General features: G+C 42.4%; 1 protein-coding gene across 1 annotated transcript in view; it reads right to left on the bottom strand.

The window, feature by feature from the left end:
* Window positions 1–12,500, bottom strand: part of cables2b (Cdk5 and Abl enzyme substrate 2b) — a 45,144-nt gene that overhangs the window by 18,934 nt on the left and 13,710 nt on the right. Inside the window, exon 2 of the mRNA XM_030055475.1 lies at window positions 3,581–3,676. Coding sequence (XP_029911335.1) covers window positions 3,581–3,676 — 96 coding nt within the window. The remainder of the gene's footprint in view (window positions 1–3,580; window positions 3,677–12,500) is intronic.

Below are 12,500 nucleotides of genomic sequence, written 5' to 3'. Positions count from 1 at the left end.
GCTTTTTTTTTTCTTTTTTTCTTTTTTCTTAAATCTGTCATTTGTGGGCGGACGTGCAGTTTCTCAGGAGTTTCTAACATGAAAAACAAAAAGGACAAACAGCCGCTGACCGACAGTCACCCTCTGACCGCGTGGGCCGTCCTCAGAAATAACATCTACCCAAACCTGAGCGGGTCAGAGAAGCCTGCACCAACAAGACTGCATGTGTTACATGTTTGGGTTTAGCTGAATAAAACATGAGGCACACACACACACACACACACACACACACACACACACACACACACACCAGCTTTACAGTTACACAAAATATTGGCAGATACTGCGTCAAATCCGCCACATCTGCCACTGGTTACACAACCTACATGGAAACACACGCGACTGCAGCAGAATATTAGCTTTAGAGCAGCTCCTCATTAAAGCTGCTGCAGAAAACAGCAGTTTTTTTTTTATTTTTTTTTTTTATTAAAGTAAATGCAGGTTTGGCTGCCGGTGCCCAGTTGGTGTGGCGATAATGGGGTTTGCACATTTGGCTGAAGGTAGGTAGGGCTCGTCGTTTGAGCAGAGGATTCTTTATGTAGCTGTAACATTAACAAATCCACCGGCCTGTGTATTCACCGGCATTTAGAGACATGATGAATACAAGTCAAACCCGAGGCCAAATACTGAGGTGGCGGGACAGGAAAGGTCATGCAGTCGCCAAAAATTACAGACTTCATGCAAGAACTCTGTCCAATAGAAGTGAAATATCAAATCTGGCATTTTGTCCAAAAGGTGGCGCTACTGACCTTTTGTGCCACGTCCATTTTTTCACGTTGTCTTTGTATTTCTGGCTGCTGGACTTCATGGAAAAGACACTAGCTAGTGTGGATAAATCTGACTAGAAAACTGCGCATAAACAGGCAAAACTGAACACCTTGTTTTAATTCGTTTTAAAAGCAAAGTTGTTACTTATGAGGTTTTTATTTTCTGAAAATGCTTAGTTTTCATTTAGTTTTTATTAATTTCAGTGTTAATTTTAGTCTTGCCTGTAAAATGGCGTATTTATCAAGGATGAGCTTCAAAAAAAGTCTACAAAACATCAGACGATTTTAAAAGGGAACAGCTAAAGAAACTGTCCTCATTATTTTTGTTTAATTAGTTTTGTAGACACACAATACAGTTTCAGTTAATTATTTTGTTTTTGTCATCGCTAATGATAATAACCTTGGTCGCTTGTATTTTTCATTTAAAAATGATGGGCTTGGAAAGCTCATTGGTCCCTTGTTGGTCATTTTTTCTGGAACTGGAAGGACAAAATATGAAATACAGTGACGCATGTGTTGCCTAGAAACTGTTGGAAAGGTCATAAGGTCACCAACACCAAGAGCCTAAACCCTAACCCATGGCAATCTGCTGATGAGATTTCATGATATGTTGTGTACAAACAGACATTTTGGCCTGATGGTGGCGCTAGAGGGAAGCTCTTTAGGTCACCAACGTAAACATGTGAATCACACTTTATTTCATGGCGGCGGCCGCTCTCAGTGGCTGTGTGCAGTAAACGGTGCGTCTCTCCTCTGTGAAGGAGGTGGGATCGCTCGGCTGGTGCTGGTGAAGCAGCTGGATGCAGGCCAGCTGAGCAGCTCCAGAGTGTGTTTGCTGAGGGAATCGCTTGTAGCAAAACATTTGTCAAACACAGTAACTCAAACTTCAAAAAATGTAAAAATTAAACACAGGGAACCCCCGCTAAGAGGCTTTTATTGTGATGAGCAGCAGCACATAAGCCTGTGCTTATTCTTATTCGGTCTACTCATCGTTAAAATCAAGCCTTGATACTGTATCAAACTGAAAGACAGTATTCAGTCACTCAAATGATAAAAACTGTTTATACGGAAAAAACTGCAGGTAAAATCTCAGCAAGCTCTGTGAAAGTTGCAGGTAGGTTTCGCAGTCATGAAACATGTGGCTTTGTTACATTCATTTGTTTTAATGTATAAAACAAATTTGTTACAAATTAATAGTTATCGTAAACAATGATAAATTACATAAATAATAAATAATAAAACAGCTACATGTCAATCAAGTGTGGAAAACTGAGCTTCTGTCGCGGTGGAGGGGAGATTATGATGCACGGAGTTGTTGTTTGTTGTGTATACTGACACACACACACACACACACACACACACACACACACACACACACACACACACACTCCTCCCCTGTGCTGAGTGAGAGCAGGGGCTCTGTGGCCTGATGGAAACGTGACTCGTGATGCTTCTGTCTTCTGCTGGCTGATTTATTCGTCACGACACATCTGACAGCGCCGGGGGGCGGCGAGGTGGGGGCTGGGGGGGGCGCCTTACTCAAACACATTACAGGACATTTGCACGGGTACATGAGACGTAGGTGTAAATTCATTATCAGGATGAGAATGTCAGTTTTTCAGGCTGATTTTGGTCCATTTCAGGAGAAAATCTCAAGGTAACCAGTTTATTTTCAGGCCAGGATTGTATTCAGCATCATTATCAGGCTTAGAGGACACACTCAAGGTGTTGTGGTGATACATGATGAATGAAAAAACAACTCGTGTGTTTCTAAGAATAGTAATATAACAAAATAATATAGTTGCAGGGCATTTTGGGATACAAAGAATCTGTACAACTAAAATTTGGTTTAACTCCTTTGCCATTGATTGCTGAGGTGTTTGGATGCAGCGAGTTGTGCTGCTGACCATTTCTGGGACTTCAAGCTGCACACTTGGTTGTTTTCTAATTAAGAGAAACACACACACACACACACACACACACACACACACACACACACACAGAATCAGTTGGTAATCTGCTCCCATTAATCACCCCTGGAGACACTTTCATAGCTGCCAAATCCCACAAATACACAGGTGAAGAGGGGGAAATTCAAAAACAGACAGGGCTACTCCTCATTATCCAAAATAATGTTTTTTTTTTCAGGGATTTTAAATTTCAAGGTCACTGTTTGAACTCTGAAGGGCTACTTTGCATTCAGCCGGTTTGAATTCATGCCCCGCTGTGCCTCTGTAACGTTACACTCCGTCAGAATGAGCAGCACGTGGTGACATGCTGAACATTTTCTCTTGGAGATTCAGCGAGAGACTGCGGGATGACGTGACGCGACCTGTGTGCCACAACATGTGAGCAACGTTTTCATTACAATGTTTCTTTTGTTTCACTGGTTTCAACATCGCAGCTCAGTCACTCACTGTTTCCACTGTCACGTAAACCTGTGATGTTACTAAATATCGACTACAGTGGTCCCTCGTTTATCGCGGGAGTCACGTTCTAAAAATAACCCGCAATAGGCGAAATCCACGAAGTAGTCCGCTTTATTTTTTACAATTATTCTAGATGTTTTAAGGCTGTAAAACCCCTCACTACACACTTTATACACTTTTCTCAGACAGGCATTAACATTTTCTCACTTTTCTCTCTTGTTTAAACACTCTCAAAGTTCAAACCTTCATAGAAACTGCGAGGCCGCGAAAGGTGAACCGCGTTATAGTGAGGGACAGCTGTAAAACATTATAGTGTGTGTGTGTGTGTGTGTGTGTGTGTCCCACCTGCTGCCTCGTGTGTCGTACTGTCTCATGTTCTTGATGAAGTGAATCTTCTTGGTGAGTCGAGGCCTGGGAGAGCCGCCTGACAGGTTACGACTCCTGAGAGACAGACAGACAGACAGACAGACAGACAGACAGACAGACAGACAGAGAGAGACAGACAGACAGACAGACAGACAGACAGACAGAGAGGTTATTGGTATACAGTCAGTTATGAAGCCCAAGAGGCTCAACACCCATGCTGAACAGAACACACACCACAGTGTCTGTAACATGAAACCCAGCAGCACGAGGGTTAAAGCTGCCCTCAGTCAGGTGCCGCAGTTCAGTCTGAGCACAGGAGCTGACCCGCACGCTTCATCTGCACATGCACATTTGCATTTCCTGCTGAGGAAACACGTGCATTCAAATTCAAAGTGTGTACACAACCCAGAGCACACAGCTCAGAGGGGGGCTGAGTTTCACTTTCAGCTGGGGACAGGTGGGGATCGTCCACTGATTCACTTTCTGTTTGCCTCACATGATAACATTTTACAGCTAAATCATCTTTTGTTTGTGACATTGCCACAAGTTGCTAATTCCCACCAGCGCTGTAAAGGTTTGGGGAAGCTGCAGAGCACGTCATCTACTAGGGATGCTAACCGGTGGCCGTTTGAACTTTAACCGAATCATCTCGTCGGTTCATTTTAAGGCCGAACGTGTCGTCACCGACACAAATGCGCATGTCATATTGTAAATACCGTAACTTCCGCTCTATTGAAAAAATTCCACCTGTTCCTGAAAGCAAAGAAGTTGCTCGTGGACCCACATACAGTTTTAACACGGTAACCATGGCGACGGGACGCTCTGCCAGGCTTGGATTACATCATCACGCTCAGAGCTCAGCTCACGGATAGTTTTGAACAAGAGCCATGAAACCACCCAGCAGACTCATCGAGGAATCTGGACACAATATTTTTCACGAGGAGAGAGAGATTTCTTCTACACCACGGTAAGCAGCATGCGTAAATTACATAATGTTAGTAGGATATCATGTAGGCTATGTACAATATTTGACTTGGGGATGAACGGTGCTCCATATTATCTTATGTCTGGATTGGTTTTGGGCCTGCTGAGGGGAGATCCGTGGTACAGAACGGACACAGTCGCGTTCTTGACTGTCGATTGATTGATTGATTTTTATTAGTGTGTCATGCACACAGGTGCCCAGCCCATAAAGGCTTACAAGACACAACCACATAGAAAAACAAACAATAGTCAGAGTCATCAGATGTCAAAAATCAAATATCCAGAAAAACACGCCTAGCAATCAAGTAATAAGGTCATACAAATAATTCTTTTTTTCTTAATGACCATGCATTTTTTATAAACCTCGCTAAAGCAAATGCATCCTTCCTGAATAACTATTCTAGTTTACTTTCATCATTTAGCCAAAACAACTCAGGTTTAACATACTGCATTTTTTGAAAAAGAAACTGCCTCTCTTCATTATACAGAGGACAATGGAACACAAAATTCATTTCATCTTCTGTCACCTTTAAATTACATAATGAACAAGTTCTCTCTTCCTCTGGAATGGAATTGACTCTACCCGTTTCTAATGCCAGGGGGAGAATCCCAGCCCTCAACTGGGCACACAGGGATCTTTTACTTCTGTCCAGGGAAAGGGTTGCATATGGTTCTGGGCAGTAAACATTTTTTAGTTGGCAATAAGTTCTGAGTTTTGGTTTAAACCACATATCATTAGCCCATTTTTCTTTGTATGCCAGGAATAACTTATGCATCGCAAAATTAACATTACATTGCAGACCGTTAATAAAGATGTGTTGCTGATCTATCTCACTAAGAATAGCAGACAGTTCACGGCACCAAGGATATTTATTGGCTTTATCCCAGTTAAAGACTTTTTTGGCAATTCTTTCATCTGTCTGTAAACTTTACAGACAGTCAAATAATATCCTCGGTTAACCGAAATAAACCGATTAATGAGGCCCGGTGAGCGACCAAGAAAATTTTCCATTTTCGCCATCCCTACATGTCATCTACATGTCATACACACACTGAAGCACCAAGAGGCTGCAGCTCTGTGTTTTATATTTCTTTGACATCTGCTTTGTCTTAATTTAACACAAACCAGCATCGGCATTTACAATTAAACTTCCAAGAAAGTCATTTTGCCGGCTTACCCAGAAAACACCAAACTAACACAAACCAACACACACACACACACACACCAAATCTGTGTTCACATCCGAGTCCTGAGGGGGTCCCGGGGCCGGAACCAACACAACAGACCAGGACACACAGCCAGACCAGTCCAATAACATCAGTCCAGTTACATAACATCATTAACATCAGCGTGGGACACACACACACACACACACACACACACACACACACACACACACACACACACACACACACACACACACACACACACACACATCTGGACTAACTAAAACCGCATGTATACATACAGCATGCTCTTACATACACACACATATAGGGCACTTACATAAAGGCACATCACACACATACTTCAAAACACTCACACACACTTTCAGTCTCTGTCCAACTCACACACACACACACACACACACACACACACATGCACACAAATACATCCAAAGCAGATTTGAGCCACAAGCCCCCGGCAGGGCACCAGAACACTAAGACCTTCTGCTGAGATGCAAAACTGTTACACAACTACAAACACACACACACACACACACACACACACACACACACACACACACAGACACACACACATATGCTTACTGAGATAAAGACACACACACACACACACACCATCTGTTAGGGTTTTTGGGCGACCTGGGTGATTCCACACACTTGGAGTTTAAATCACTGTTATCACTACAGAGGGGGAGGGTAAGTGTGTGTGTGTGTGTGTGTGTGCGTGTGTGAGACCTTCATCTCAGCAGTTTACACACAAACTGACTGAGACACACACACACACAGACACAGACCAGCCTGCTACTGTGAATCTTCAGTCCTCTTAACAAGGTTTTAAAGCAGATGTTTTAGGGCACTGGATGTGTGTGTGTGTGTGTGTGTGTGTGTGTGTGTGTGTGCGCGCGCGTGTGTGTGTGTGAACATCTGGAAGCCTCTGGTTAGATGTGAGAACTCGCTCAGCCAAGTGTCCTTATGCAACCGTTTACAGCTTCATCTTTTAACACGATGTTCTGCTTCTGTTTGTCCCTCAACTCAAAACGATTTTAAAGGAGAATTCCACACAAAAACACAATTCACACACACACAGACACACATTTCAAGCTCTGATCTTGTAAAGTAAGCGCAGGCTGAAGGTAAAGGAGTACTGCTTAAAAAAAAATCTGCTTTGGGTTGCCATGTCTAGAACGACACCTTTACAAAAAGGAAAATCCACCTAGACTTCATGACACTGTCTAAAGTCAGGTACCGGTGATGTGCTCTTTGATCCTCTGAGCAATCACAGACGAGGTGACAGGCGAGGGCCAGGTAACTCAGTGCACACTCTCTGTTCCCTCACCTAAGAGAGAACCAACTTCTCTGGGGGTGGCGAACGGCACAATATTAATCGATTAAAACTCTGGCAATGGAATGATGCGATGAATGGATTAATGATTTAGACATTTATCCAGGAAAAAAAAATACCAAACTCCTGTTGACTGCAGCTGCAGAAATGCTCAGATGTACTTCACTGATTCTTGAGAATTTGGATAAATCATGTCCCACTAAGAAAAATGCTATTTTATCCAAATTCCCAAGAATCAGTGACTTTTGTTATTTGTTTTCATTAGAAAATGAAACTTTTGGGGATTTTTTTGTCTGCCGGTTGACATAAAGACCCAATTTTATGACCATGTTCAGATAGATGAAATGATTATTCACAAAAATAAAAGTTGCGGCCCGACAAGCTGTTATTCAGATGACTCCTGGGATGAAGAGAAGTGATGATATCAAACAATCTGGAGATATTTGTGGATTTTTTTTTTTTCCTTTTAGTAGAGCCAACGATAGAGGAGGGCGTGTGGTTGCACCTGTCTGCCGCAGCATCGTTTACATTGTTTACAAAGAGCCCCGGATGAACAGAAGGTTATAAATATCAGTGGTCCCAGGAGTCGGGACCGTCTCAGGTGCTGATGTAAACCGGTCGCGCTCCGGCCGGACGAGGTCGCCGCTCACGTGACGGAAGCTTCTGGGCATTCCATGTCCATGGGAACGGCCATTCCACGGCATTCCAGAGCCCCGTGGAATGTTTCCGATTGTGTGGGAATGGAAAGAGAAGGATCCGGTATGCTGTTTCCCGGGCTGATAATGAGGAGGAGGAGGAGGATGAGGATGAAGATGATGGTGGTGGTGGTTAGCGCTCAGACAAAGACAAATATGGTCAGAGCCGGGCAAAGAGGCAGACTCACTGCAGCCAAACTCTCACAGGTGCCGCTGCAGGCTGCCCCCTACTGGAGACGGGAAGGTGTTCCCTATGTCTAAACCCTGACATACATGAATGAATGAATGAATGAATGAATCTGACTTCCATTGCCTACCCAGACCTCTAAATTTGCATGGACAGCTTAGTCGTAGTTAATTCTGTTGTGAGGCAAATAAACATTTAGTGCTGCAGTATTTCATTCATCAACTGATTAGTCAATTGGCAGAAAATTCATCGATTAATTTTGATAACGGATTAATTATTTTTTAATTTTTTTAAAGATGCTAAACACTGTCTGATTCCAGCTTCACCAAGATGCTAAGAAGACTTTTTTTTTTTTTTTCTTTTTTTTTTTGGCTGCTGGTCAGACTAACATACATTTGCAGACAGCAGTTTTGGCTTTGGTCACTTCCCATTATTTTTCACACTGTCACTCAAGGATTGATTGAAAAAAAAAAAAAAATCAGCAGCTTAATCAACAATGCAAAAAACATTCATCATCTTTAATTCAAATTGAAGTTTAGTTAAAAATGCTTTTATAATCATTTAAAAAAATGGTTTCAGTAAGCACGTCAGCTGCAGTTTTTAAGACACAGAGTGTGAGTGTGTGTGAAGGCCTGATGAGTATCTGAGCTGCAGATCTGCAGACTCTTTATCACAACACGCTCACAGTCCCATTTCCATGAGAACCAGCCTCCACCTCACCCGGGATGTTGTGGAAAGTTTCCATCATGTGGGAATGGAAAGATCCTGTCTGCTGTTTCCCTGACTGGTGAGGAGGATGAGGAGGAGGATGATGGTGACTGATATCCAGATAAAGACAAATATAGCCGCATGTTTACCACAGCGAGCTGACTGGAGGGTTTGGCATGGAGGGAGTCATTTAGGAATTCAGTGTCTTGTTGACAAGACACACGACTGAACCTGTGACTGTTTCTAGACGGGACGCTCGGCCTCTCGCTCGGCCCCGTTTTTCCACAATTAGTACTTTCTAGATGCCATCGCACTAAAGGCCAATTCCCCCAAAACAAACAGAGCCACATAAAGCTGGGCTACTTTTAGGCCTGCGATCAGCTTCTGTTATTGTAAAGAGACATTTTTCCCTGTAAATGTTTTTGTCTTCTTGCCATTATCCTAAAGGTCAGCGAGCCAAAACAAAGCAGCAAAGCTTTTCTCCACAACATTCACATTTAGTTTGGGCTGATGCTCTTACAAACAGACTTGAAGCATCTCTCATGTCTCTGTGTTGTGTTTACTGAAGGCCAGTTAACCCTTTCGATTTGTGGCAATTTTAGGGATTTTAAACATAATTTAATGTTTAACATATATTTATAATTATTATAAATAGTTTTCTTGTATTTCTTTTACTCATTATTTGTTCATTTTCTTACAATCTTTCACTAATTTCTTCTCAATTTGTGGCTCATTTCTTGCTAATTTGCTCATAATCTGTTTTCCCAAGCATTATAAAGAATCCAAGGGAATTTGCTCATGTTTCAAAGGGTTAACCCGGAGCGACAACAAAACCAGCAGATTCCCTACATTCTTGTGCGGTGGAGACTGAAGACGTGACCTCCTGGTTTCAGGATGCTCTTTATAACCAGTACACCTTCCTGCCTCCAGCTTCCTACAGACATTACAGGCACTGCTCTGTGAATGCACACAAAAGGCCAAAACGCCCCCACCGAAAAAAAAAAAAGCAGCAAAGTAGAGCAGGGCTACTTTTAGACCTGGGAGGATTTTTTTTTTTTTTTTTTTTTTTTTTATGCAGACATTTTTTTTCTGCAAATATTTATTCTGACGTGCTGTTTATAACTAAAGGCCAAACTAGTTAAAATGCCAGAGCTATTCCAAAACATTAGGCAAACTGTCACTCACTGCAGCCATGTTTTGTTCTTCCATAATCCTGCTTTGTTTTAACAGCGGCACATCGCTGCAACATGAACACTCGAAACACTTAGGGGGAAACTGAAGAATTAAGAGTCCTAACTTGAAAACAAACATTGGTTGAAGTGGGTTCGGCTGCATTTCATGATAAATTACATGCTTGATCCATTCTAATGTTTTTCACGTTTTAAATGGCCTCATAGCACATGACCCTGTGCATACAATGGTGCTAAAATAGGCACAGTGGCACTTTACTGTAATGAGTAATGTACTGTAACTCTATTTCATTTGCCCGTCATTGGCTGGTGAGTGAAAAAGTTAATTACAGACATGATGTATGACCATAAATGGCAGCAAAACACGGACAGGATGTGATTTTAAAACTACAATGACTCTGAAGCAGCACTGCGGCATTAAATCAGTGAGGAAAACCCCTGATTCAGACTTGCTGACCTGCGGGTCAGGGCCCAGACTGGCCTGCTTTTCTCAGGGCTGTATTCATACATCTGTCTGAGTCTGGACTAAAATTACTCATTCTGGGCTGAAAACCAGTGGAGGTAGACTAAGAATAGCTGGCGAGAGAATCGGCTCAAAATAAACTCAATGCAAAACACATTGCTGTCAAAAACGCTCTATTCTTAAAATAACATTTGCTAGACATTTGTATTCAGTGTTTCTGTGCCCTCACATCCCTGCTGTCATTAATCTGTCTGTCTCTCTCTCCAGGCTTTAATCTTTCCTCTTCTTTGAAAGTTTCTGTCGCTCGCTCGGCCTTCATCGCTCCCTGCTGGCTCATTTCTCTTCCTCACTTCTCTTTTTCTCTGCTGTCATGACAGTCATGTGTTGTCATCTCCTTCACGCTGCTTCCTTCTCTCTGGCCAATATCAATGTCAGCTGATGTCAGGTTTAAAAAAAACAATTATAGTATCGGTCTGAAAAGCTATTTCACTGCCAATATCTGCCTGATCTGAATGCACAGAATGCAGTGACAGCTGGATAAAGTCACTGTGAAAATGTAATCAGACGTCATTCCAAAAAGGGCTGACGAGGCCGTCTAAGGTCGTGGTTACACCAGTCTTTTCGATGTTACTTTTGTGATGGGATGTGCCAAATCAAAACTCAGCTGAGTCTGCGTATGTGACCTGCCTGATTGGACAGTGATTGATTATATTCCACTATATATATATTGATAAATCGTCCAGATTGTGCCCACATGCTGTCCACACCTCACTGAGATCTGAACTCAAAGCGAGCCAGGCCACCTCGGCATGCGGTCCGGCTGATCGGATCCAAATGTGAGCCACATCCGATCTCGGAGCGTACAGACTTGACAGTGAACGCGTGTGTCTTAAACATTCACATTTATTGTCCTCTTCAGATTTAGAATGCTATAAGTTCTCACATCAATAACAAAACAACAAACAGATCAAACAGAAAATTACTGGTTGCTGTTACCAGAAAATGCGAATCGATGCATCTCTGACGATATAAACCTGGTACTTAATAATGTGATAATAATAATATACAGTGGTCCCTCGTTAATCGTGGGAGTTACGTTCTAAAAATAACCCGCAACAGGCGAAATCCACAAAGTAGTCAGCATTATTTTTTTACAATTATTATAGATGTTTTAAGGCTGTAAAACCCCTCACTACACACTTTCTCAGACAGGCATTATCATTTTCTCACTTTTCTCTCTTGTTTAAACTCTCAAAGTTCAAACCTTCGTAGAAAAATAAGTCCAGTAAAATAAAAAAAATTTTTAAAAAGCATGCAAAATTGCACAAAAAAAAATCCGCGAAACTGCGAGGCCGCGAAAGGTGAACCGCGTTATCGCGAGGGACAACTGTACTATTAATGTAAATGAAGCTGTAACGTTTACATTAAATCCCACATCTTTGTCTTCTTCTCTGGTGTCCGGACAGTGAAGAACACGTGGACTGACTGACTGACTGACCGAGACATGTTCAGGGCTCAGGTGAGGCAGCTCTCACCTGGACAAACCAACTGAACCAAAGCAGGAAACGCTGCACAGTTTGAATGAACCGGTTTTATCTTTCTCTTTGATCTTCCCGTTTTCATCTGTTTCCTCTACCCCCCGTCTCTCTCTCAGTCTTCCCTCCATCTGTCTCTCTGCGTGTCGTCAGCTGTCGACCAGACGAGCAGACACAGCGATACGAGGAAAAAAACAGACAGATTATTTTATCCAGGAACTCTTGAAAAAATCTGGTTTGACCTTCCCATCCAGACCACAGCTACTTTTATCTTTTTATTATTATTTTTTTTTTTAATTTCCCGTCTCTTCGTGTCTCGCTGTCTCTCTCTCTCTCTCTCTCTCTCCCTACAGAACAAACTGGTCTCATTCCAAAATTAGATTAGGAGTTTGAAGTCGGCATCACATCTTTTTCCAGTAATATCCATCCTTAATGCTGTTACGCTTCCCTGAAGGAGCGGTGCCCGGAAGGGGAACTGACACAAACACAGACGGGAAAATACACCTGGGCTATAGTGATGTGTAATGTGTACAATGATGTGCAAGTCTTTTTGTTTTTTTAAGGCTGACTAGTTGGTCTGCTATTTGCAGTTGGTTAGCCTGCAATTTTT

This window comes from Myripristis murdjan, chromosome 7 (genome assembly GCF_902150065.1).
Source record: "Myripristis murdjan chromosome 7, fMyrMur1.1, whole genome shotgun sequence".
Taxonomy (NCBI): domain Eukaryota; kingdom Metazoa; phylum Chordata; class Actinopteri; order Holocentriformes; family Holocentridae; genus Myripristis; species Myripristis murdjan.
This window is presented reverse-complemented; position numbering and strand designations above follow the sequence as displayed.